The sequence below is a fragment of the Cetorhinus maximus genome, chromosome 26 (assembly GCF_964194155.1).
Source record: "Cetorhinus maximus chromosome 26, sCetMax3.hap1.1, whole genome shotgun sequence".
NCBI lineage: Eukaryota > Metazoa > Chordata > Chondrichthyes > Lamniformes > Cetorhinidae > Cetorhinus > Cetorhinus maximus.
In genome coordinates this window covers 6,521,018-6,548,861 of record NC_135904.1, presented here as the reverse complement: position 1 = coordinate 6,548,861, position 27,844 = coordinate 6,521,018, and the positions used below count along the sequence as shown (strand labels likewise).

The 27,844-nt window shown below is 44.1% G+C and overlaps 1 protein-coding gene across 2 annotated transcripts in view; it reads left to right on the top strand.

Moving 5' to 3' along the window:
• The window catches only part of LOC144668241 (synaptic vesicle glycoprotein 2B-like), a 58,950-nt gene extending 32,032 nt beyond the window's left edge, over positions 1–26,918 (top strand). For both annotated transcript variants that reach the window (XM_078530020.1, XM_078530021.1), the window contains 5 exons: positions 1,466–1,630; positions 2,692–2,825; positions 5,876–6,082; positions 17,483–17,642; positions 21,094–26,918. In XM_078530020.1, the coding sequence (XP_078386146.1) occupies positions 1,466–1,630; positions 2,692–2,825; positions 5,876–6,082; positions 17,483–17,642; positions 21,094–21,277 (850 nt within the window). In that variant the 3' untranslated portion in view covers positions 21,278–26,918. The remainder of the gene's footprint in view (positions 1–1,465; positions 1,631–2,691; positions 2,826–5,875; positions 6,083–17,482; positions 17,643–21,093) is intronic.
• The last annotated feature ends 926 nt before the right edge of the window (positions 26,919–27,844 follow it).

Genomic DNA, 27,844 nt, shown 5'->3' with positions numbered 1-27,844 from the left:
ATGCTGTAGCATCACATCTCCTGTGTCAGGTATAGCATAAGTTAGATGCAGGTAAAATTCTCTGTGGTCTGCATCCATTGCTTTCATTTTCAGAGAAGTGATTCCTACTGCACCAGTGTGATATTTTCCATTTCTCATGCCAACCATCTTGTTGCTAATTTAATGCCAATTAGTGCCAAATTAGAGACAGTTTGTGATGTGCCCATTAGGACCCAGATTGAGTTTGATCAGAACTCCTTTCAAGTAGGACCCTTGAAGACAGTGGGAAGGGAATTGTCATCCATTATTCTGGCTGAATGTGAATTTCAGCCTTCTGTGTGAAAAAGAAACATGATTTTTGCCCAGGGTTCACATAAAATCTTCTTATAACCTTCCTGTCCTTAAAGAGCATAAGAATCACACAACTCACACAACAGTAATTGGCAGAAACAATGAAAAGTGCACAAAAAATAATGGAAAGGTTTGTGAATTGAATATCAATTAAGAAAGCTCGGACAAATCCTTTGGAATACAATCTGGTAGGAAAAGATAATGGACTGTATAATGGAGCCTCAGATAGCAGAATCATTGAAGCTTACAGCACAGAAGGCAGCCATTCAGCCCATCATGTTTGTGCTGGCTCTTTGAAAGAACAGTCATACATAATCTAATGCTATTAATTTTACTATCTCTGCCTTTTAAGTGCAGTTGAACCTGTGATTGTTTCCTAACTGGTTTTATTCGCTAGAGGAAGCTGTCACAGGATGATAACCTTTGCCCTTCCCAATCTGCAGAAGGTCGTCACAAAAGAGGCTTGGCAACCCCTTCCACTGGTCTTTTCTAGAAAGCCATGGGAAGACAGGAAGGCAGGTGGACAAGTAGCTAGAATGACAGATGGTGTGACGAGTTTTGATTTCAGTTCAGTGAGGAAACAGAAAGGAGGAAGAGCGTGGGCTTATGCATTTGGATTTTTGAAACAAGAGAGGAAAGCTCAGAGGGGAACACACCTCAGTGTCAATAGCAGGAGAGTAGTTGAGTCTAAGATGAGATGAGGTTCAGCTACCAGAGAGCACCTTTCACAACTGATAAGCTCCCCATGCAACATCTGCTATGCAGCAATCCGCATTTGGATATGATCTCTACTTTGAAACTTCAGAAAAATAGACACAATATATGGTCACAATTTTCACAAATTAATAATCCAAGTCAACTAATATGTAGAATGAATTACTGATCCCAGACTGTTCATGTCTTAGATAAGCCTGGAGAGCTAGTTAGGGTCTGGAGTTCTCATTTAATGGGATCTTATGACTATTAGAGTCTCTTCCAGTTAAAATACTCATTCTTTGGTTCCTTTTCTATAAATGGAAGATGGATTAACGATTGGGCAGCTTATGTCACATGGGATTGGGCTATTAACTAAGAAGTAATGAATTTTGGAATTGTATGTTGAACCCTATTCAGTTTGGCCTCTGTTCTTGTTCAGTTACTATGGACTGACAGTGTGGTTCCCGGACATGATCAAGTACTTTCAAAACGAAGAGTATGAATCCAAAATGAAGACATTTCATCAGGAGCGAGTTGAAGACTTCACATTTAACTTCACACTGGAGAACCAGTTTCATACAGAGGGAGAGTACATCAATGTCAGGTGAGCCTATATAGAATGTCAGGCCACAACAGTTTGACAACTATCAACCCAACCTACTCCACAAAATGACCCCAATTGGATTAAGCATAGCACATTTCAGGCTCTCTATTACCTTGTACAACACAATGTAGTCTAGAACACCCTAGTCTGTGTATTGTATTGCGTTTAACATGTTTGTTATCCTGTATTTAATATCAGAGTAACCAGACATGCATAAATGTGTTGCTTTCTATTTCTTAGATCAACTGTTGCACCACAAAATCACACCATAAAATCTCACATGGTAAAAGCTCACAGCAAAATCTCACTGAAAAAAAAACCCACTGCAAAATTCCATGACAAAGGTTGAGTGACTGCCCCAAGAGACCTAACCAGGGAATCATTGATTTGCCAATTGCAGATATTTTTCTCACTTCTTTGTAGCTCATCTCATCTCAGTAGCGGCAGCTCATGCCTGATGTCGCTCAATCAGGTCTGGGATCTGTGTGGCAGAGAGTTTTATACTAAATCATGAATTAGTATTGGCAGCATTTGGAGGGAGTGCCAACAAACCGCACAAGGGCAAAGAGATTATGACCAATTTGCACATGACTACCATCTACATTTTTAACAGCCCCATTATAGAAAGGCTGTTACCATTATAGAGAGTGTACAATGGAGATTCACTGGGATTATCCCAAGGATGGGAAACTACAAGGAGAGATTTGCGATACTGAGACTATTGCCAAGGGACAGAGAAGGCTGAGGAGGTTCTTTAAAATTATGAATTGTCTTGACAGATTGAATAGGGAAATATTTTACCCTTTTTGGGAGTCAGTGATGACAGACTCATCATTTTAAAGTTGTCACAAAGCAAGAGGTAAGGGATTTTTGCTACAGAGAGAGTGATTAGAGCATTGACTGCAGTGCCACAAGATGTGGTTGAGGCCATTACATCTTTATAAGGAAAGTGTAAATTAAAACACCAAACTGCATATGATCTATTACGTGACACAGTGCAGTCTATGTGTGTAAAATCCCAACCTGTGTATTTTTCTAATTGCCACTTTATTTCTGGACAGATTCATTGGGATTAGATTCAAATCTGTGACCTTTGAAGACTCCCTGTTTGAGGAATGCTACTTTGAAGATATCACATCAACAAACACTTACTTCAAGAACTGCACTTTTACAGCGACTATCTTTTACAACACAGGTCAGTCTCTGTGGGCATTGGCACTCTCGTCAATTTAAACCACTGTTTTAACAGAAGACCTGGGGTGGGGAGTGATAGTTGTCTCCATTTGCCAATGGCACAAGGAGATTTCCCATTCTACACTCATGCTGACTTTATTGTAATGTTAGCAAACGGAATAAAGTATCTCCTCTACTTTATCAAGACCCATGCTAACCCAGATTATATTACCATTTTTCCACTCTGATTTTTCTCCCCATCCCTGAAGGTGTTGATTCTTGCTGATACTGCCAACCCTCAGATACCAGGTTCTTACAACCATTCTCCACATGCGAGTCTAGTTGGTAACTGTCCACGGTGATGAAGAGGTACCATTTATGAGTGGTGGGGTCAGGGCAATGTTCAGTGGCTGGAACCCCAGCTGACATTTTCTCCCACCCACCCACCACCCTTCTCAGACGAAGCTGGGCCCAGCTGGAACACCTCAGCTGTCTTTCTGCCTGAGCTCAGAGAACTTTTTAATTATTCAATCATGGAATATGGGCGTCACTGGCAAGGTCAGCATAACTTGCCTATCGCAGTTGCCCTTGTAGAGGAGATGGTGCGCTTTCTTCTTGAAGCACTGCAATCTTTGAGGTGTAGGTAAACCCACACAGTGGTGTTAGGCAGGGAGTTCCAGGATTTTGACCCAGCGATGATGAAGGAACTGCGATATGTGTCCAAGTCAGAATCGTGTTTGACTTGGAGCTGATGGTGTTCCCATGCACCTGTTACCCTTGTCCTTCTAGATGGTGGAGGTTATAAGTTTGGGAGGTGCTGTCGTAGAGGCAAATTTATTATTCTCTTCAACCACACATTGTCAAAATAAGCTTCTAATGTGATAACCCTTATTACAATATTACAGCCTGGAGATGCCACCACTTAACATTCTCATTTCAAATTCCTCTCTCTGCTATTCAAAATAAACAGTTTAACACCACAATTAAAATAGAGGAGAGAGCAATTTACTCTTAGATGTGTGATAGTGTCCCTGACGGACATTTTCTGAATTATGTTTTACTCCTGTTTCTAATTCAGCTCAGTTTTAAGATAAGATGGACCACAATGATAAAGATAGCATAAAATATAACAAAATTAAAAATGGCAGCAATTTATTAATTTTCCAGGCAGATTTGATTATATCTCTGTCACTTCACAAAACAACGTAATTAATTTTTAACAGATGGTATGGCTTATGATGTCTGTGTTAACCTAATAGGTTTTGCTCCATTTGACTTGGCTTCATCTCAAAAGGCGAAAAAGTTAAACAATTCCTTAAATCCGATGCTGGACTTTGTCCTTTTTCCAATATTCCAATAGCCCTAATTTAAATAAAAGGTGAGATTTTCCTGTGTCTGGATCTACAGTGGTGGACCAGTCTAAATGCTGTAGATGGAGGAAAACTGGACAAGGGGTGGAGACATGGAGAGAAGGGGAGTTGATCAGCAGTGTTGGAGGTGGATGGGACAGAGAGAGGGAGACAGAGGCAGGCAGAGAGAGAGGGAAAGAGAGAGTGAGGCATCTTTAGCATGTTGGAAAAAAGAAGAAAGGGGAGAGGACCAGTGACTTCAGAGTGAGGGAGGGAGAGGGCAATATGTGTGAGAGGATGTCATTAACAATCTTAAAGAGACAGGCCAGGTCAAGAAAACAGATTTTTCCTTATTCTTCTACACTTCTCCAATTTTTTTCCAGTGGGATTTTATCTTTATTGAGATGAGGAATGTCTGTGGTGGGAAGTGGCACAGCTTTTTCATTTTGGGCAGCCCATTATTGGCTTCCAGCTCTCCCAGATCTGGTGCAGCAGAACCCAGATTTAGAATAAAACTGCCCCTGTACACAATCTCATCTAATGATTCCAGAGATGTTACATCACAGGAGACATTCAGAATGGTGCTCCCCCTACTCTACCCCAGAAAGGTTGTTGTAATCCGGTTGGGGACCAGTAACTTTTTGTTTAAAGTAGACAAGGTTTGAAATCCCAGTTACCTACTAGGAGAATAAAACCGCATGATTCTAGCGTTTTAAACAAGCAAAATGAACTTTACAATACAAAGTCAGAAAAGTAAAACAATTTACAATGTCTATTCATACTCTTAACATTCAGAATTAACATGAGGTAAGTATGAATTAACAGGCAAACTGTGGCCAAACACAGCACACTGCACATCAAATGGCAGATGTGACCAAGACAAATCCCACGGATTTCTCAGCAAACCACCCAGACATTAGTTTGTTAAAACTCTGTCTCCCTTATGAGGAATTTCAACTCTTCACTTTCGAAGATCTAGCCTCTGAATTCCCTCATAAGCCGCTCTGACTCAGTCTGCCTCAACGACTGCTCACCCACCGGTGGTTCAGTCTCTCCTCCTGAGACTGCGTTCCATGGGATTCACATAGCTGCACTCCCACCTCTAATTACTGGCACAATTTCAACTCTCTCACAGGCTGCTAGCTTCACTAATCTGACACTGCCCCTAAGCCTCTCAAGACTCCAGGCTCTCAGCTGCACCGAGCTATAAGTGGCTCCCAGGGCTTTTCCTGAGCCCTACCTGCCTGGAGCCTGCTAACAACAACACCATTTCAGTATGGTCTCTTCCCTGCTGCAGCACCCCCGCTCTCCCAACAAACACACAGATAATTTGAAACCAGAGGAGTTTCTCAAGCTCCACCCATCCCCATGCTGACATAGTTTTATCTGGCCTCTCCTTAAACTGACCTCCCAGCCAATTTTCCCTCCATTACAAGTTCTCCAGCTGAGTAAGCCCATCTGATTTTTTATGGTTCCATCTCTTCCAGCCACTAACCCCTTAAGTCAAAGCGGCCCCGAACTTTTAAGTGTAATCGAATCCAAGCATTTATCTTATTTTCTACAGTTAAACGTAATCTTCCCAGAACTAAACAATAGCTCTAAAACATTAACATGAACCATGAACTAGATATTTGTCACAAAATGTCTTCACCCTCATTGCAGAAGGTCAGCCCTTAGTGGATCACACATGTCATCACACTGAACTCTTGTTTTTTATTTCCAGATCTCTTCAAGACAAGATTCGCTCACAGCAGGTTTATAAATAGCACTTTCCTCCACAATAAGGAAGGCTGCCAGATTGACTTCAGTGATGATGCTGAAACTGCATTTCTTACTTACTTGGTCAGTTTCCTGGGGTCCTTGGCTGTGTTGCCGGGAAACATTGTGTCCGCACTGTTTATGGACAAGTTTGGAAGGACTAAGATGATTGGTGAGTAGTCATTGACAAACTCATAAAAAAAATTAATCTTTTGTCATGAAGGGGGGAGGGGGAGAGCTGAAAGAGACTTGCGAAAATAGTTGACTTGTTGCTCACTATGTGACAGATTGGAGATGATCCGGCGATGTTTATTTCGATTACAGAATAATAGGAATAGTCATAGAGCTGTTATGGCACAGAAGGAGGCCATTCAGCCCATCGAGTCCGTGCCAGTCCTCTGTAGAGCAATCCAGTCAGTCCCAATCTCCTGCTCTATCCCTGTAGCCCTCTATTCCCCTCAAGTGCTCATCCAATTTCCTTTTGAAATCATTGATCATCTCTGCTTCCACCACCCTTGTAGGCAGCGAGTTCCAGGTCATTCACTGCATGAAATGGTTTTTCCTCACTTTTCTCCCTGTATCTCTTGCCCAAAGCCTTAAATCTATGTTCCCAAGTCCTTGTACCTCAACTAATAGGAACAGCTTTTCTTTGTCTATCTTATCTGTCATCTGTCATAATCTAGTACATCTCAGATCTCCCCTCAAACTTCTTTCCTCCAAGGTGAATAATCCAACTTCTGCAACCTCAGCTTATTGCTAAATTCCCTCATCTCGGAAGCCATTCTGGTAAATCTTTGCACCCTGTCAAGGACTTCAACGTCCTTTTTAAAGTGTGGTGATGAGAAGTACTCTAATTGTGTCCTACCCATAATCTTATAAAGGTTCAGCATAACCTCCCTGCTTTTTACTTAATACCTCTATTTATGAAGCCCAAGATCCCATATGCTTTGCTACCAACTCTCTCACTATATCTGGCCACCTTCAAAGATCTATACACATGAAACCCCAGGTCCCTCTGACCCTGCACGATCTTTAGGGCTGTACCATAAAGTGTATATTGCCTCTTCCTATCCTTTCTGTAAAATGCACCACATCACATTTCTCTGTATTAAACCCCAGCTGACATTTGCCTGCTCATTCTGCCAGCCTATCTCTGTCCTGTTGCAATCGTTTGGTATCATTCTCACTATTTGCTACTCCAAGTATGGCCTCGTTGACAAAGTTTGAAATTTTATCCTGTATTCCAATATCTAAGTCATTTATATATATATATATATATATATATATCAAAAAGAAGTGAGCTTAGCACTGACTCTTGGGGAGCACCGCTGTCAACCCTTCTCCAGTCTGAATAAACAGCCATTTACAATGACTCGTTGTTTTCTGTCCTTGAGTCAGTTTTTTTTATCCAATGATGCTGATGCTGACCTTCCTATTCCATAAACCTCAATTTTGTTAGCCAGCTTTTTATGTGGTTTCTTGTCAAATGCTTTTTCAAATTCACATAGGCCACATCCACTGCATTCCCTTCATAAACCTTCTCTGTTACTTTATCAAAAATTCAATTAAATTAGTCAAACACAACCTGCCATTGACAAACCCACACTGGCTCTCCTTCCTTAACTCAAGTCTCGTCAAGTACTTGTTCATTTTAACCCATTATTGTTTCTAAAATCGTGCCCACCGCTGATTAAACAGATCGACCTGTAGTCGCTAGTCCTTAAACTTTTTCTTGTAGGTTAGATGTTAGATGATTCTCCTCCTAGTGAATACCGAGCCTTTGGAATTAATTGCTGGCTTGTGCGGTGGGTGCTGGTGCTCTCCATACCTTCAAGAGGAAGCTGGACTGAGATTTATTGTCCCTGGAACTATTTACAGCTTTTTTTTTTGTTGCCAGTCTCAGAGATTAATGGCTAGGTAGGAGTGGGTGTTTTGGGGTGGTTAGGGGGCAGTGGGTGGTGGGGGGTGGGTGCAGGTGAAGGAATAATGCCTTGTCTTGAAGATCCAGCCAGTATGAGTGTGGGGCAGGTTTGATGGACTTGCTGTCCCTGTCTGTCATTTTCATATGTTCATGTGTGCAGACAGTGTGATGCAGCAAGGCACAAAGTGGTTGCATTTCTTTGGGAGCTCTCCTGGTTGTCAAGAAATAAGTTTGGTGGAAGATTCATGAAAACTCTGGAGAAACAACATAGAGTGTGCTGACACTGATTTTCCAGAGTTCCTGTGGATCTTCTCAGAAATAGGGGAATCCCTTGAGAAGCTCAGCTTCAGGGTGATTAAAATGTTGGTTATAATGCCTGCGTTTTTGAGCCCAAATTCTGGGAGGTCAGACTGAAGCTGTTAAATTGCCCTGGGAAAGCAACTGCTGGAGTGTTGCTTGATGCAGCAAAATGCTGGGCCTAGAGGTAGAAATGGGTAATAAATGCTGGTCGTTAACAATTGCCACAAATTACCACAGGCACCTTTGCATGGAATAGGACCAGTTTTTAGGTGTGAGTCCAAACACTGAACTTTGGCAGACTATTTGGCAATGGGAGGATATCACAACTCAATCACATTCCGTTCCTATTTGATGTTTATACACATGCATTTTTCAGCAGGAATCACAGGAGCAGGAGTCCTGGATGCTTTATCTTTTCCTAACACATGGCAGTACGCTGAAATTATTCTTTGATTCATTTTTTTTCTCTCTGTGTCTTTCTCGTTAATCATCTGTCGCCACTGGAATCCCTGAGAGACTTAAGCAAATCAAGGATGCACAATAGGGAATAAGGAAGGCTTTAGATGCAGTGGTTCCTGGAGAAATGATATGCATTTTGAGTAAGGTGTTGGAGGGCACCTGATGACCATGGAACTGTATCCCCAGCATGAGTTGTGTGTTTTCAGGAGAGAAGGGAAGTGAACGGATGGAGCTGCTGGTCGGAGATGAACTGTGAGGAACAAGTAAACTGGGACTCTTCACCTTCGAAGAGGGAGCTTGATGGAGGTTTGGAGGATACTGAACAGGGTATAAAAAGTAAACCCAGGACAATACTTTTGGAGAATATGCAGCAGAAAAAACAAGGGACTGCAGTTCCAGGGCTGAAAGGGCAAAGTCAGTCAGATTGATGAAGTGTGGTGAACAGATAGAACCAGTTTGATGGGTGGACTCCATGTTACCTCATTTAGGTAATGTTAAGGCAGAGGCACTTGGAGTGTTCAGGGAGAAGCTCCTAAAACCTGTTCTAGGTGGGAGTAGGGGAAACAACAGTGGTCTTTGAAACAGTGCCAGGAACTAGTAACTCACTAGGCAATCATTCTCCTGCAGAAGATGAACAGGATTTGAACAATGTATATTTTCATGTCCTGGTATGCAGTTCGTAGTTTTTTTTATTCATTCATGGGATGTGGGCGTCGCTGGCCAGGCCAGCAATTATTGCCCATCCCTAACTGCCCTTTAGAAGGTGGTGGTGAGCTGCCTTCTTGAACCGCTGCAGTCCCTATGGTGTAGGTACATCCACAGTGCTGTTAGGGAGGGACTCCCAGGATTTTGACCCAGCAACAGTGAAGGAATGGCGTTATATTTCCAAGTCAGGATGGTGAGTGACTAAGAGGGGAACTTCCAGGTGGTGGTGTCCCCATGTGTCTGCTGCCCTTGTCCTTCTACATGGTAGTGGTTGTGGGTTTGGAACATGCTGTCTAAGGAGCCTTGGTGAGTACCTGCAGTGCATCCTGTAGATGGTACACACTGCTGCTACTGTGCATCGGAGGAAGCAAATGTTTGTGGATGGGGTGCCAATCGAGTGGGTTGCTTTGTCCTGGATGGTGTCAAGCTTCTTGAGTGTTGTTGGAGTTGCACTCATCCAGGCAAGCGGAGAGTATTCCATCACACTCCTGACATGTGCCTTGTTGATAGTGGACAGGCTTTGGGGAATCAGGTGGTGAGTCATTCTCCACAGGATTCCAAGCCTTTGACCTGCTCTTGTAGCCACAGTGTTTATGTGACTAGTCCAGTTCAGCTTCTGGTCAATGGTAAATCCCCAGGATATTGATAGTGAAGGATTCAGCAATGGTAATGCCGTTGAATGTCAAGGGCCAATGGTTAGACTCCCTCTTGTTGGAGACGGTCATTGCCTGACACTTGTGTGGCACAAATGTTACTTGCCACTTGTCAGCCCAAGCCTGAACATTGTCCAGGTCTTGCTGTATTTGGACATGAACTGCTTCAGTATCTGAGGAGTTGTGAATGGTGCTGAACATTGTGCAATTATCAGAGAACATCCCCACTTCTGACCTTATGATGGAAGGAAGGTCATTGATGAAACAGCTGAAGGTGGTTGGGCCAAGTACACTACCCTGAGGAACTCCTGCAGTGATGTACTGGAACTGAGATGATTGACCTCCAACAAACAGAACCATCCTTCTTTGTGCTAGGTATAACTTCAACCAGCGAAGAGTTTTCCCCTGATTCACATTGACTCCAGTTTTGCTAGGGTTCCTTGCTGCCACACTCGGTCAAATGCTGCCTTGATGCCAATGGCAGTCACTCTCACCTCATCCTTGGAGTTCAGCTCTTTTGCCCATGTTTGAACCAAGGCTGTAATGAGGTTAGGAGCTGAGTGGCCCTGGTGGAATCCAAACTGAGCTAAGCAAGTGGCGCTTGTTAGCACTGTTGATGATTCCTTCCATCACTTTACTGATGATTGAGAATAGACTGATGGGGAAGTAATTGACCGGGTTGGATTTGTCCTGCTTTTTGTGTACAGGACATACCTGGGCAATTTTCCACATTGCCAGGTAGATGCCGGTGTTGTGGATTTTTTTTCTTCTTTTTTATTCATTTATGTGATATGGCTGGGCCAGCATTTATTGACCATCCTTAGTTGCCCTTGAGAAGGTGGTGGTGAGCTGCCTTCTTGAACTGCTGTAATTCATGTGGTGTAGGTACGCCCACAGTGCTGCTAGGGAGTTTCAGGATTTTGTGCTGGAACAATTTGACCAGGGGCACGACAAGTTCTGGAGCACAAGTCTTAAGTACTATTGCCAGAATATTTGTCTGGGCCCATAGCCTTTACAGTATCCAGAATTGGCTGAAGACTTGCATCTGTGATGCTGGGGACCTCCGGAGGAGGCCAAGATGGATCATCCACTCAACACTTCTGGCTGAAGGTTGTTGCAAATGCTTCAACCTTATCTTTTGCACTGATGTTCTGGGCTCACTATCATTGAGGATGGGGATATTTGTGGAGCCTCCTCCTCCAGTGAGTTGTTTAATTGTCCACCACCATTCACGACTGGATGTGGCAGGACTGCAGAGTTTAAATCTGATCTATTGGATGTGGAATTGCTTAACTCTGTCTATCACTTGCTGCTTTTGCTATTTGGCACGCAAGTAGTCCTGTGTTGAGCTTCACCGGATTGATATCTCATTTATGGTATGCCTGGTGCTTCTCCTGGCATGCCCTCCTGCACTCTTCATTGAACCAGGATTGATCCCCTGGCTTGATGGTAATGGTAGAGTGGGGGATATGCCGGGCCATGAGATTACAGATTGTGGTTGAGTACAATTCTGCAGCTGCCAGTGGGCCACAGCGCCTCATGGTTGCCCAGTTGCTAGATCTGTTCGAAATCTATCCTATTCAGAATGGTGGTAGTGGCACACAACACGATTGAGGGTACCCTCAATGTGAAAATGGTACTTTGTCTCCACAAGGGCTGTGCAGTGGTCACTCATACTGATACTGTCATGGACATTACAAGAAGGAGTTGGGGAGGAGAAGGGGGAGTTCACTAGGCCAGCTGTGAAAAAAGTTAACTTTCAAAGTAGATTTGGCTACACACAGCAAGAGCCACTGTTCTAATTTGATATTAGAGCTCTTTTGGTTGATGGATTAATCTTGCTGAACTGATAGAAAATATGTAAGAGAGGGGAATAAATGAAAAAGAAATGGCAGATGCACTACTCTAAATCAATACCTTGAGCTCCTGTTAAAGAACAAATTCACTATTTATGGCCTTGCCTTTGTAATGAAATGGCCTTTAGGTAAGAATGAGGAAGCTCTATCGGTTGATCGATTTTCTCGTTCCTTCAACTTGCGACAGATCTGAAGGCAGAGAAAAATTTCAGCCAGGCGGACCTGTTACTTTTATAATCAATTATGGCTAACGTGTAGAAAGCAGTAAACCCATGAGACAGGCTTTGTCACTTGGTGTTCAAATCACTGGTGAGAGAGCTGCCCTCTGCATTTTCATCATATTAAACTCGAGAGGCGGAAGTCCTCTTGATATCTGCTTTTCTCTATTCAACCTGCTAATGGAATAGAATTGAGTGGCTTTCAGACATAACGATTTCTGAGAAGGCTTTTTCTAAAGTGGGTAATTCATTAAAAAAACAGATGTGCAAACACTTGCAGCCTCGGCACTGTTCTCCACGATGGGCCCTGTCATTTAGTCAGATTTCTCATTCAAAAAGTGAATGTTTACCTTGTATTTAAGTGTATACCTTGCAGCTTTGCAGAATGCAAGTTTCCGTTATGTTTAAATTGGTCTAATGTGTAGATCCTCGCATTTATGTTGATTGACTCACTGTTTTAGTATATTCGACCTTTAATTTTTATCGCAGGCTTTTCCTTTTGGCTCCCTCAACCACGCCTCGCTTATCATTCACTTACTTGCTCCCTTTCTTTGACCAAAACCTGACCATCCTGGAGTCCTGGAGAACATTTTGCCTTTGATTTCTCTTCTGTTTGGCCTCCGGCCAATAGTTCCCTCCTGTTCACTCCCCTCCTCTCCTGAAACCGCACAACTCATGTTGAGGCACAGCTTCACGGGCATCAGATGCCCTCACCCAAAATGCTTATTATTTCTCCATGAACCACGGCATCTAAAGCCTTCCTTATTCTGTATTGTGTGTGCAGCCTTGATTTACTTAAGCCTCTTAGTGATTCCAGTCTAAGGCAATTAAAGAGAAAGACACAAAAGAAAAAAAAGTAATCAAAGAATAATTTCATTGCACTGCCCTGGGTTAGGAAGAGATAAAACATCCAGGACTCCTGCCCTCGATCACTGTCCTGTGATTCCTACTGAAAAGTGCATGTGTATAAACATCATATAGGAACAGAATGTGATTCACTTGTGATACGCTCCCATTGACAAATAGTATGTGAAAGTTTGTTATGTGGGCTGACACCTAAAAAACTATTCCATGCAAAGGGCAAGCAGTGCCTGCGGTAACGTGAATCGCAGCATGAATCAGCATCTTCAGAACAGGAGCATTGGAAAGAGAACATACCTGTAAAGCGTATTTATCGGTGCACCACAGTGCTGCACCAGTACCACCTGCGCCGCAACGCGATTGTTAAGGTAAAAATAATGCTCCATGCCTAATTTATAAAACAATTTGGAAAGCAAATGGCATATAGGCCTTTGTTGAAAGCAGATTGGAGTGCAAGAACAAGGAAATCTTGCTGCAATTGTATAGGGCTTTGGTGAGACCACACCTGGGGCAGAATGTTGCCCTTGGTTGGCGGGCGGGCCCCACCGGCTCGGTGGCGGGTGGGCAGCCGAACTCAGCCGCCGGAACGGGCCCGCCGCCATTTTGAGTGGGCGGGCCAATTAAGGCCCACCCAGCAGGCCGCCCGACGGGAAGTGCTATGTGCTTCCTGTGCGGGGGGAGGGGGGAGGGATTCCCCAACTGTCAGAGTGCGCTCTTTCACGCATGCGCGCACTGCTCCCTGAGACTAAGCGCTATCTCAGGGAGATTACTGACATTCTAAAAAAACTTTAAAAATATAAAAATATAAAAATTATTAACATGTGACAATGTCACACAAGATGGGACATGTTAATAAGAAGCACATAAACTTTATTAAAGTTTTTAAAAACGGACATGAAACCTCATCCCGCCAGTGGATGAGGTTTCATGTATTATCAGAAGCCCGCTGGGGCTCCTGGCCTACCCGCCAGCCTTAAGGTTGGACAGGCTGGGCATTTAACTACCTTAATTATCCTGTCAATGGCCTTAATTGGCCATTGACAGGTCGGCGGGCCTGCAGCTGATCGCACTGTGCCCCCGCCTTCCTCAATATTTAAATGGACCGGGATGATGTCGGGGGTTTCTCCCGACATCATCCCGCGTCATTTTCCTGTCGGCGAGCGGGCCCTGCCCCCAAACCGCCGACGGGAAAATTCAGGCCCTGGAGCACTGTGCACAATTTTGGTTTTCTATCTCTCAGGAAGGATACACTTGCATTGGAGGTGGTACAGCGAAGGTTCACTAGATTGGCAGCTGAGTTAATTGGGCCTATAATCTCTCTGCAGTTGACAAGAATGAGAAATGATTTCATTGAAACATACACGATTCAGAAGGGGCTTGACAGGGTGGACACTGAGAGGTTGTTTGCTCAGGCTGGGGAATGTAAAACATGGGGGCACAGACTCAGGCTGGACGGTTGGTTATTTAGGGCTGAGATGAGGAGAAATTTCTTCACTTAATGGCATGTGAATCTTTGGAATTCTCTAATCCAGAAGATTATGGATGCTCCATTGTTGAGTATAATGAAGGCTGGGTTAGATAGATTTTTCATCACTCAGGGACTTCAAGAAATATGGGGAGTAGGCAGGAAAGTGGAGTTGTGGCAGAATATCAGTGAGATGCCCAGGACAAGCATGAAGATATTACAGATTTTAAAGCTATATTTTAAAATGTGGACACCAAAAGCTATTTAAGACGGCTGTAGCAGACCACATGCCTTGGCTATATTTAGCTCCAGGTATTCCTGAGACTCAAGCAAATATCCAGTTAAAATATGGACAAACAGAGCTGCTTGTGGAATTCACACATCACTTTGTTAAGGATGGACCATCAGCAGAAAGGACTATAACATACCAACCGACTTGCCTTTCTGCTTCTCTGTGGACAATAGAGACATTGAAACTCAATGGGTGTTCGGTGATTATGAAATGGATCACATCAACCTTTTGTTGTATTATGATGGGTCTTCATCCCAAACGCAAAGACTTTGGTTTTCTGAAGCTCTAAGGGCATGAGAAGCCACAATACAGGATATGTGTCAGCCTAACGTACCCCCTTATTTGGAAAAGGACTTTCGACTTGTAATAGGTCACATGGGTAAGGCAGCCATGTTTGTTACCTGCTTTTAAAATATAACAACTGAAGCTATTCTGGGACCGATACCATCAGAAACACCATATAAGCCATCGAACCAGCTGCAAAACAACTACGCAGCCAAGATAATATACAGCTATACTGTGAAAGCGGGAGAAGGACCCTCCCCGCAACCTGTTTCAACTTCAAGTTCATCTGAGAGCTGACCTCCCGGCAGTTCAACTACAAGAAGCTTCGTAGCTTACTGAAAATCCTCTGCTTTTAGAAGACCTGCCCTCCAGCTAAAGCATCAATTCACCCAAGAAACTACAGGCCTGCTAGGAAAGGGACTGAAATAATTCCAGATTGTTATTGTATTTCTTTTTCTTCTGGAATGAGTGGGTTGTCTTATGAGGAAAGGCTGGACAGGCCAGTCTTATATCCACTGGAGTTTAGAAGAGTAAGAGGCGACTTAATTGAAACATAAGATCCTGAGGGGACTTGGCAGGGTGGATGTGGAAAGGATGTTTCCTCTTGTGGGAGAAGTAAGAACTTGGGGTCACTGTTTCAAAATAAGGGGTCGCCCATTTAGGACAGAGATGGGGAAAAGTTTTCCCTCTTAGAGGGTTGTGAGACTGTGGAATTTTCTTCCTCAAAAGGTGGTTGAGTTAGAGTCCTTGAATATATTTTAAGGCAGAGGCAGACAGATTCTTGGGTACGCAGGAATGTGAAGTTGGGTTAAAATCAGATTAGTCATGATCTTATTTAATGGTGGAGCCGGCTCGGGAGGCCAAGTAGTCTACCCCTGCTCCTAACCCGTATGTACACACATTTGCATCTAATCTTTGGGTGTGCGATAGTGTGAGTGAGACGTTGTGTTTTAAACCTCCGGGGCAAGTGTGTGATAATAAATATAATCTTCCTTACTTTAAAATTCATAAACGCTTTCTGCTGGAAATCCATTAAATCGGGACAAATCACTCTGAGGTTAAGAAAACACACTAAGCTCACAGACTTAAACACTTTGATCACAGGCAACAATAAACCACATAATCTCGGTCCGTGACATCAGCCATAATTGCCCTGAATGATAGAGCAGGCTCAAGGGGCCAGATGGTCTACCCCTGCTCCTATTTCTTATATTCTTAAATGCAGGCTGTAGTATAAGGGTCTGCCACATGTAGGGTTAACATGGGACTGAGTACAATACCACTCAGTGATGTAAGAGAACCCCGGATCTGCACCTAGGGGTCAGTCTAGTGTTGGACAGAGCTGTGTGCACAAGCAAGAGACAACTCCTAGCTAGAACCCTATAGTTCTTGTAGTTAATAAATACTTACAGTTAACCCACTTAAGACTGCGAAGTCTTCATTAAGACCTACTGAATGGTATCCAACACCCTACAGCAAATGCTTAGCACATATTTATTTTATATCTGCCGCAGTCAACTCCAGATGAATGCACATTCATAGCAAGCACAATTCCAAACCCTCAAACCCCTTCCACTGTCATTTAGTAACATCCCTCAGCAAAGGCTTTAAAAGAGCAATGTTTTCAGGAGGAAAGCATTTACCAAACTTTTCTCTTTGGGAAGATCACTATTAGCACATCAAGGTCAGATGGGTAACTGATAGGGTAGATGATATACTTCATTCGTTTGTATATATTGTGATTAAAATAAACAGGGGGTTTTGCAGATATTTTCTTTATGAAAGCAGTGATCTTTGAAGGGATGATCGCTCTGCCATGGGCTAGGGCCTCTCTTTTTGCCCATTCTTAATCTACTGCCACAAGGTGCCAACAGGTGGCCCCACTGCCTTTGTGGAGCAGGCTCAAGGGGGCTGATTGGTCAGCTCCGTTACCGACATTCGCCTGTCCCACGGCACAAATGTAATTTTGGTTTTTCCACTCTGTGAGACGACAGCTGCTCCCGGTGCCTCCTAGCAGTCACTCAGTTGGGATTGATAACATGGTGGAAAGGTGAGGAGTGGTTTAACCCCACGCCGCAGGTGCTCCAACCCAATAAAACACCACACAAGAAGCCGGTTTTATGTTCTGATTGGACTTGTCCTTTCAGCGTGCACAAAACAGAGCAGAAACATGTCTTCTCATTCACTGTTGTCAAAATATTCTACTTTCGGGTCAATGTACTTTGGACTCCAAGCATGATGTGTTAATATTATTTGGTTGAACTATGATTATTATCTGAATAACCTCTGCTTTTATTCATGTGTTCTTGGGGTCTGGGGCGCACTCCAAAGGTTTACAACAACCGGCATTTCTACACTGCTCCTCATTTAGAAGAACGCCTTGGGATGCTTTACAAGGTGGGAGAGAGCAGGCCAGGCAATGGTTAATGCAGGAGAGAGGCTATTGAAGTCTTATCATATCGAAACATCTCAAAGTGCCGTACACAATGATTACCTTTGCAGGGCAGTGTGTGTTGTTATGTGGCAACTGTTGTTTTGTTTAATTTTGTCTTTGAAGGAGGATCCATGCTGTTGTCGACCATCACCTGCTTCTTCCTGTTTTTCGGCAATAGTGAGTCAGCCATGATCGGAATGCAGTGTCTGTTCTGTGGGGTCAGTATAGCTGCGTGGAATGCACTGGATGTGATCACAGTGGAACTCTATTCCACCGATAAAAGGTGGGCCTGAGTCCTTTCTGGCATATTTACAGTTAGCACGTGCGTTGGTTTATCTGGGACACCCTGGCGTTACAAACTGAAATCTTCCTGCTGGGTAAATGGATTTCCTTTTGTAAATTTTCTGCAAGGTGAGGGATAGCGGTGCTGGGTTATATAGGGCAGGGTTTTCCGGTCGGCGGGGAGGGGACGTGGTGGGCGGGCCCGGGAGTGTCCGGTGATCGGCCCCTGACCACGATTTCATGATGGCTGGCCAATTAGCAGCCAGCCAGGGTGAAACGCGCGCTGAGGACCTTAGCGCCGCCGGTGTGTGGGGGCGGGAGGAGCGCGCACTGAAAGCTCCCTGAAGGCAGGGAGCTGGAGATTTGTGGAAACAGAACTAAAGATATTAAAAATGAGAGAAACGTGTCCCCACACATGACTGAATCAAAGAAACAGGAACGTATTAAAAATGATGTCTAAAATTTTTTACTTTATAAAAAATTACTTTGCCCGTGGATGAGGCTTCATAAAAAATCTGAAGGCCGCCTGGTTGATTCACCATAAGGTTGGTCGGGCAGCGAAAAGTTGCTTTTAATTAATTGATCATGGGCCCTTAATAGGCCTCTTAATTGTCGGCGGGCGCGCTGCTGACTCTCACTCATGCCTGCCGACCGAAATATCGTGCGAGTGCGCGATGACGTTGGGACGCTCGCCCGACGCCATCGCACTCGATTTTACGCCCAATTGGGTCGGGTGTGCACACAGCCCCGGGACATAAAATCCTGCCCATAATGTTTTTCTAATTCAAGCACCCAGCGTCAGCATCAAACAATCTCTCAGCCTGGTTATACCATGGGTGTTATGTAGGATAAGAAAGCTCCTTCGAAATTGCCCTGCCCTCCAGCAATGTGAATCCTTTATCCCAAAAGTATATTTTATTCATAAACTTTGTGAAAGCACATTCTGAAACATTTCAAATGGAATATTACAGGAAGTGCAATGACATTCAACTTTTCTCCATACAGCGTGTTGCACTCTGAAGTGCCTCAATACAATTGCAATACTCTTGATTTTTACAAAGTACGTTCCAAGTCAAGCATCGAGTCCACAGGGTCCCACACGGTTTCCTCCCAACCTTACAAGTGCAGTTGCCTAACTGCACTAGTGTAACACTGTTTTTTTGCATTTCCTCACTCCAGCCATCTTGTAGCCTTTCAGAGTGAGGCTGACAATGTAGTGCCAAATTCAGATGGTGAAGATTAGGGTTGTTACTTCTTTACCTAGAGAGTGGTTAGAATGTGGAACTCCTGGAGTAGTTAGGGCGAGTAGCAAAGATAAATTTAGGGCAGAACAAGATAAGTGCATTAGACAGAAAGGAATGGTGATAGAATTGGATGAAGTGGGGTGGGCTCCTGTGGAGCATAAACACTAGCAGAGGCCTGTTGGGCTGAATCACATGTTTTTGTATGTACTATTAGGGGCAGTTTTGTATTGTAACCCACTAGGACCTAGTTTGAAACTGCTCAAACATCCTTAGAACCAGGAGACAGAGGACACTTTCAACCAGCACTCTTGCTGTATAAGTGAAAGACCAGGAAATACTTTGCTGCACCACCCATGCTCCTCTGGACTTTACAAAGTATCATTCGCCACCTCTTACTACATTGAACAAGTGTTGATATCCTCCTTGGTAATGAAAGCCTCCCCGAGGCCTGGCCAGTGTTGGCCCTTAAAGATTCCCTCATGTTCGAAACCTGCTGTAGATTCAGATATATGATTTTCTTGCCAGTGACTGCAATTAACATAAAAGCAAAACACTGCGGATGCTGGAAATCTGAAACAAAAATAAAAATAAAAATAGCTGGAAAAACTCAGCAGGTCTGGCAGCATCTGCGGAGAGGAACACAGTTAATGTTCCGAGTCCGTATGACTCTTCATTTGCAATGAATAAACTTGCTGGCTTTCCTTTTAAGCGGCAGCGGAGATCCACTTTACTTGAGGATCACAGGACTCGCTCGCTCTGTTTCTCCCTGGAGAATGGTGCCAGCTGGAAGTGTAAATGGCGGGGGGGCAGGGTGGGTGTGGTGGTGATTGGCATCACCTTGCCATCGCAAATCAGACACCGAAATATGAAAGCCTCTTATACTTAACACTGGAGGCCAGGATCAGCAGTGAGAACCACAAAGGATGCTCACTCGACATAAACCTGTGAGAACTCAGCTCCTCAACTCTGGCCCTGTGCTGCCCACTTGGCGGCTGTGCCTTCAGCTGCTTTGCCCCTAAGCTCTGGAACGATCCCTCCATCTCTTCCTTTCTCTCCTTTAAGACATTCCTTATAACTTCCCACTTTGACCAACATTTTGCTCACCCTTCCTAACATCTCCTTGGGCTGAATTATACAAGGCGTGGATACCCTGCCTCCTCCTCCCAGGTAAAAAGTCAAGGTTGGACAGAGTGGCTGTCAGCTCTCAGAGGGGAACACCGGGCACACCGCAGTGATTTAACAGGAAATTGACTGTTAATAGACTGGAGGCAGGATTTCTGACCCCCAGGAACAGGGAATCCCACCCCAGAGAGTTGCCCTCCAGTCGGAGGCCGGCAGCACTGCGGGACAGAGGCATGCGATGCTGGAGCGGAATTTCGTTGAGTGTACAAAGGTCTCGCTGGGTGCCAACCCTGGTGAGGAGGGCGAGGGGGCTGAGGACTAGGGGTTGAGAGTCCAATGGGGGAGGAGGGCAACCTCAGGAGGTGGTAAAACCTTGGGGAGGGCCCTCCGATGGCCCCATTCAGGAGGGACACTTCCGCCCGTGCATGCAGGGAAACTCACTGAGCTGGCTACTTGGCGTCGGCCTCTCCTGCTGCTGGTTAAATCCCGGCAAAGGCATGGTGAGCTCCTTAGGTGGGAATTAATTTCCCCCTTTAGGGCCTCAATAGGCCCACTGGTGGGTGGGTCACCTGACACCACCCCCGCCATTGGTATAAGTGCGGTGGTGGGGAGGGGCAGAGACGCACAGTTTGGCACCGGGCAGGCTACCCGCTGGATTTAACAAGCTAGCCTGCTTTCAAACCCGCTGGGGGGAGAGCGTGAAATACAGCCCTGTGTGGCCCTGTGTCAAATTTTGTTTGATGGCCTTCCTGTGAAGTGCCTTGGGATGGTTTAAAAGTTAAAGATGCCATGTAAATGCAAGCTGTTGTTGCCTGAAAGTTGACCTTTCTTTTACCTCTGACCTCTCCCAGTCATAATCATTCCCGCCATTCTCTCGTTTATTAAAGCAGCTACAGCCTTTCCTCCTCAGGAATCTCCACTCCTGCATCTTCACTGTTTTGAAATGAAAGTGGTCACACTTTTACTACATCACGTTTCCTAATGTGCAGCCTCCCTGGTCATTGAGAAGCCTGTAAAAACATTGTCTGTAGAACATAATTTGCTATGATTAGTAGTGGATCTAAATCTCTTTTTTTCTTTCCGTAGGGCAACTGCATTTGGTATTCTGAATGGACTGTCCAAGTTTGCTGCAATACTGGGCATATCAATATTTGCCTCATTTGTGGAGATAACTAAGGTGGTTCCTATCCTGTTGGCTTCCATTGCATTAGTAGCAGGTGCCCTGCTTGGTCTCCGACTTCCTGAGACCCGGGACCAAGTTCTGATGTGATGGGCCCTCCAAACTCTTCTGGACTCACAGTATATGCACAGCTGCTAACCACTGTCCTTATAGCCTAAAGCATCCACTCTACCATCTGTGCTTTCTGTGACTGGACATACTTGTGCTCTCTGTACACTCAAAATGGTTTCACAAAACTAGTTACCACATATTTACAGAAGTTGTCCTGTACACCTACCCCATAAGGCTGAGATGGGGAAGATCAGAAACCATCGGAAGTGTTTTCATTGTTGAGTGTTGCGCACTTCAAATTTCACGGTAACCTGTTGTTGTGGCTCTTCTCTCCTTTGCTAATCATACATACTTTCCCTGTAATCGGATTTTCCCTTTTAAAGGATAAGCTCTTGGATACCAATTTTTAAGTCTGCCTGCAGAATTTCTTCCAAGGTTACTTTGTGCTAATTTTGTAAGGCGTTGAGATTTAGGTGGGGAGCGCACCCCCCCCCCCACCAAATCTGGTGCAAATCATGAACTAGCGCCATTAAAATAGTGCTGACTGGTTTTGGTGAAATTGCCCTTGTACTTTTAAAGGGGCCACATTCAAACAACATCCTGACTGTTAACTCATGTCTCTACCTTCAGTAAGGGTCCATCAATGGGAGCTTTCTAGTTCAGCATGCTTATCCCATGATGGGTGGACTGGGCTTTCACCATTGGAGCCCAAAGAATTGTCAAAGCACCATTTGTAGTAATCCAATGGGGTCGAAGGTTATCTATTGCTTACACTTGCCCTAATTGCCATACAAAGGGCAGTCAGTGTTGGCGCAGCTCAGTTGAGCACTCAGCCAGGAGGCAGTGGGTTTAAGACACACACAAAGTGCTCTCCTTTGTAAGAGACACTAAATTAGAGTCCTGCCTATTTGCAGGTGGACATGCAAGGTCTCATGACATTAACAAGAGAAAAGCAGGGAATTTTCTAAATGTCCCCTTTCCACAAATTGCACTGAGAAAAGATTTACTGGTCATTCAAACCTAGGGAACTAGTAGTGACCTGCCTAAGGCCAGGTTCTCTGCTCTTTTCTCCACGTCTCATGCTCCTAGCCCTTTCCTTCCTTTTCAATTTCAGTCAGCAATATGACTGGGGAAAAGAATACATGAGGTGGTTTCCTGCTGCCTTCCTTGTGTGTGCTTAAAGAAAACACAAATCCTCTTCCCAAAGGATCCTCCCCCTGTCAGCAGACGTCGTCGCTCGAGGTTCTCACTCTTCCATCATCACCACCAAAAATTTCACTGGCTCCACCGTTGGCCATTGCTCGTAACGCTGAGCGTGGGACCCTCATCTGGGCCTGTGGTAACTTGCAAAAGGGCAGGGATGACCACCCTCTGAGATCTCAAAATGATCCTGTTTAATATACTGTTGAATGTTGCTGTTTAATGTATGGCGACAGAGGGCCTTTACATGGGACTAGGTGGTTCAGTGGGTTAGCATACTAGCATTTCAGCCTGAAGATCAGCCATTGAGTGCAGTCCAGTTTGGTGGGATGCAGTTTTCCTTTGATTGCCGTCCGTATGAGTGCCTCATGAAATGAGTTTAGCAATTGGGTTTGGTAACATTGTGATCATCTTACTTCACTAGTAATCCAGAGGCTTCAACTGATCTTTCAGAAGATGTGGGTTCAATTCCCACCGTGTAAACTTGAATTCAGTTTAAAAGTATTTGGGGATGAAAAGAAGGAGGATCGTCAAACTGCTTCACAAAAGAAAATTGCCTTTCACAAGCTCAGGACTTCTGAAAGCTCCATCCAGCCAATTTTTGAAGGGTAGTCACTGTTGTAACATGGGAAATAGATGTCCCTTAGGGAAGGAGATCTACCATCCCTACCCGGTCTAGTCCATATGTGAATCCAGCCCTACTCCGACATGGTTGACTTGTGACTGCCCTCTGAAGTGGCCCAACAAGCCATTCAGTTGTACAGAGGCAAGTAAGGTTGGGCAAGAAATACCAGCCTTGCCCATATTCTGAGAATTAATTTAAATAAACAAGGTTCCAGTAAATATTTACATGTGATGACAAACTGATTCTGCTGGGACATTGAATAAATATCACTGGTGTAATAGGAAGTGAAATCGAATGCAAAACACATTGGCCTAGCGTGAGGATTACTCTGCATCTAATCTGCAGTAACACCCCTCACCTTGATGAGCACAAAGCTGACAAAAGATAAACAGGAGAACTTTTATTCACACTTCCCGAAAGTAATTTTAGAAACAATCGCTTGGTGTGATGCAGAAAATGGCACCGATGGACTCAAAGTGAAGGAGCTAAACCTGGTAACAGTAGTGAGAACTCTATTGCAAAATAGAAATGAGGCTATTAGTACCATAACTATAAACTGCTGGCTTTAATTCATTTAACATGGTGCAAACCTGTTGCAATTCTTACCTTGATAAGCACATTCCAAATTATTGTCTGAAGGACTATTAATTGATGAGAACTGAATTTTTAAAAATTCTTTGATGGGATGTAGGTGTCATTGGCAAGGCCAGCATTTGTTGCCCATCCCTAACTGCCATAATTAAGTGGCTTGCTAGTCCATTTCAGAGGGCAGTTAAGAGTCAACCACATTGCTGTGGATCTGGAATCACATGAGGCCGGACCAGGAAAGGATGGCAGATTTCCTTCCCTAAAGGACATTAGTGAACCAGATTAGTTTTTTTTTTTACTGACAGTCAGTAGTGTCTTTATGGTCGCCATCATTAAGACCAGTTTTCAATTCCAGGATTATTAAGTTTGTTTTTAATTAATCAATTGAATTTAAACTCCATCAGCTGCTGTGGTGGGATTTGAACCCGTGCCACCAGAGCATTAGCCTGGGCCTCAAGATATCTAGTCTAGTGCCATTACCACTACATTGTTGTCTTCCTAAACGAACCAGTGCTAGTCAGCCTGGTACACTGAATGCATGGTTACGGCTGTACAGTTACTTAATGATATGGCATCATTTACCAGAAACCATACCCTAAGCCATCAAAAAGCTTTCCAATTCCTGACTGCAGTCAGTATATTGTTCTACTCTTGGAAAAGCAATAACCACTTGTAATTACATGGCCTTGCTCACTAACAGGAACATGCCTCAATGTGGTTTACAGCAAGGAAAACAGCGAATGCTGCATACGAGGGAAAGAAGGGAGCTAAAAGTGGGTTGGAAGAACGGGGTTTTGCGGATTTTCTTGAAAGCGGGGAGGGAGAAGGTTCTAGCAACAGTTCCATTGGGTAAAGGGAATGAAGGGTGAACAAGTAGTCCCCAGTACTGGAGCGTAGGGAGAGGGTTGATAAGGAGTTACAGCTGTTGTGTGTTGGGTTCAGTGCCTTTGTCCCCTGAGCAGATTTGATATGATCATGGCTGATTTTGTACCACAAACCCACTTTCCTGCCTGCTCCCCATATCCCTGAGAGATCAAAAACCTATCGATCTCATTGTTGAATATACTCAATGATGGAGGATCAGCAGCCCCCTGGAGTAGACAATTCCAAAGATTCACAATCCTTTGAGTGAAGAAATTTCTTCTCTCATCTCAGTCCTACATGATTGACCCCTTATCCTGAGGCTGTGCCCCCATTTTCTAGATTCCACAGCCAAGGGAAACAATCTCTCAGAATAGAGTGAAGAATGCTTTGTTCTGTGTCCAACTGCTTCATACTTAAACAGGGAGTGTTTGAGGCTCACATTGGGTGCCTGGAATAGAGAGCACAAGTTTTCAATTCCTCAGTTTGATGAGTGCAAAATGGAACCAAGACACAACCTGTATTTCAACATACAGCACAGGAGGCCATTCGGCCCATCTTGCCTGTACCAGCTCTTCGAAAGAGCTATTCAATTAGTCCCACTCGCTCATCTCTTTCCTCTTAGCCCTGCAAGCGTTTTCTCTTCAAGTATACATCGAATATATTGGTCTAAAGATGATTATAATATTGAAATTGGAAAATTCGTTCCACTGTGTTTTCAGATGCTGAGAGCCAGCTGTGCATTACAATTTCTCTTAACAATTACACCTTGACAAGAAATATCCCACTTCAGAATAACATAGCAGAGCCAGTTATCATTTATGAGCCATTAGTATTCAGCAGTCACAATCCAACCACAAGCATCATCAAATGTTTTCCCGTCCATGAATTCCCCAGTGATGCTGAGCTGCTCCTTAACCCTTGGATTTTCTGTATGTTCACAGAATGAACGTTGGATGCTTCAGGAAACTGAAGCATTAGCTGCCCAAGACAGAAATTTAAAAAGAAATACTGGGGCAGAGGTTACCCGACCCCCACATTCAGCAAAGAAAGGCTTGTGTTCATATAGCATCCTTCGTGATCTGAGGGTGCCCCAATGTGATTTGAACCAATGAAATACCTTTTTAAGTGTAGTCATTGCTGCTATGTAGGGGATGTGGCAGACAATTTGCGCACTGCGAGCTCCCACAAACAGCAGTGAGATAATGGCCAGGTAATCTGCTTGTAGTCATGTTGGTTGAGGGATAAATATTGGCCAGGGTACCAGGGAGAATCAACTGCTCTTCATTAAAGTAGCGCAATAGGATCTTCTGTGCCCACCCGAGAGGGCGGGAAGGAGGGGGTGGGGCGTGTGGGGGGGTGGTGCTCGGTTTAACCTCTCACCCAAAAAGACAGGTGAAAGGAAGATCAATGCGATTCTGATGAAGGGTCTGCGTATGGTCACTATGGATGACGGAAGCCATTTGTCCAATCTTAGCTCATCCATTCACAACGACCCCATGCGGCAATCCTTTCCGATTCCAGGCCTTTTGCCTCCTCTACCTGGCAGTTCTTTACAAGAGCTGGTCACCTTTTTGGGAGGAAAAAAGAAAGTTCTGATTTCAGTCTCTAAGACGCCGTTAACTTATTTTGGCCGATGACCTCTCACCCTACTGTGATGCTTCAACTTAAAGTCATTTTCCAAATTTAGCTTTTCCATTCCATTTACAATCTCTTAGACCTCAAGTAGATCATCTCTCAGGTGACTCTGAACAAGGATGAAGAATCCAAGTTTTTCCAAACCCTCATCATAAGTCCTTGGGAAATGTTACCCGGGTTTATTTTTCTCTGTTTTAGATGTCAATTTCCAGCATTTTCTGTTTTTGATTCAAACCTCCCAGATTCTATCCCTTTTTATTCCTTTTCTAGATGGGTACAGTTTTGCCCTATTTATTTGGAATTAGGTACTGGCTTTAAAATGAGAGTCAGCATAATCTAACACTCAGAGTGAAATTTGTTAGAAAATAATTGTAAATATACATTTAATACAAGTTGTGTAATGCCTGGGGGTGGGGTGTAGGTGGTCCACAAAGTCCCAGATTCAGCTTCAGATGTATGTGGAGGGCAGTTGAGGTGAGAATAAGAAAGCTACGATTGGTCTCAATGCCATTGCAATAGAGAGAGAAAAGATCAGATAAAACTTCCACTTGTATTTGCATTCCGGTGATCCGTGTTGAAAATTGGGAGGATGTCACTTGAGGATAGAATCAGGCTCAACTGTGACATCCCTTCCGATCCTTGCAAGTCCCACTGGCACTCATTTGGCTCTCGTGGATGGTCCCATGGGGGTTGGGAACTAAGGGGCTGTTGGTGCACACGGAACCATATACCAGCAAGAATCAACACATTCCAGAGAGAAGGCCAGGGGGGAAAAAAAAAATCTCAGTACCTTCTATTGTAATTAGAAGTCTTGAGCTTGAAAAGCTAGACAAAGCCAACATGGACAGGATGGGCTGAATGGCCTTCTGTACTTTATGATTGTAAGATGGAACCTCAGCTTCAGAGGTTAAGCAGGATCTTTTGATAAAGTAACAAAAGATAGAGCTAAATCTGAGCATGTAGGTAGGATGCATTCAGACAGGGATTTGGAAAATGTTAATGAGGGGCTGTTCAGTTCTTGGAATAGTTTACCCAAGAGAAGCCATAATGGTAAATAGCTTAGCTCTCTTCAAGGTAACATTGGACAAGTATGTTAAAGAGATGCAACAGCAGGAAGGCAAACGCATTGGACTTATTTATTGGTTGGTTTTCAGCTTTGCCCCCTTAGGTGTAAAGTTGGGGCGCAGGTCAGCTGCCCATTACACAAAGTGAAATCACTGGAAATGGGGATGGACCTGGATGCTAGTTTTACACTCGGGCTGCAGGCTGAAAATCTACCCCATAGTCTCGTCCAGACCTGAATAATGTTGCTCACATTCAAACTGTGTGGCTGCAATCAGCCTGCTGTATTTTCACAATGAGTTTTGAATTCTCAAACCCACCTTGAGGAATTGTGTAAAATGAACAGTCTACGATATGAAGGAGAGCTGGGCTGTTGATTGGAACTAATGACCCTTCCTCCCCTCCTGAAATACCAAGCTCCTCATCACTATTATCCAATACCGTGTGCAGTTTAGGTCTCCTTATTTAAGGAAGGATGTAAGTGCGTTGGAGGTGGTTCAAAGGAAATTCACTAGGTTGACACCTGGAATGAGTGGACTGTCTTATGAGGAAAGGAAATGTTCAGCGCTGAGGCTTTCTGCGAGATTCTGGCGGTAAAATTGTCGGGAGTGGCCGATCCGGTAGGCACCAAA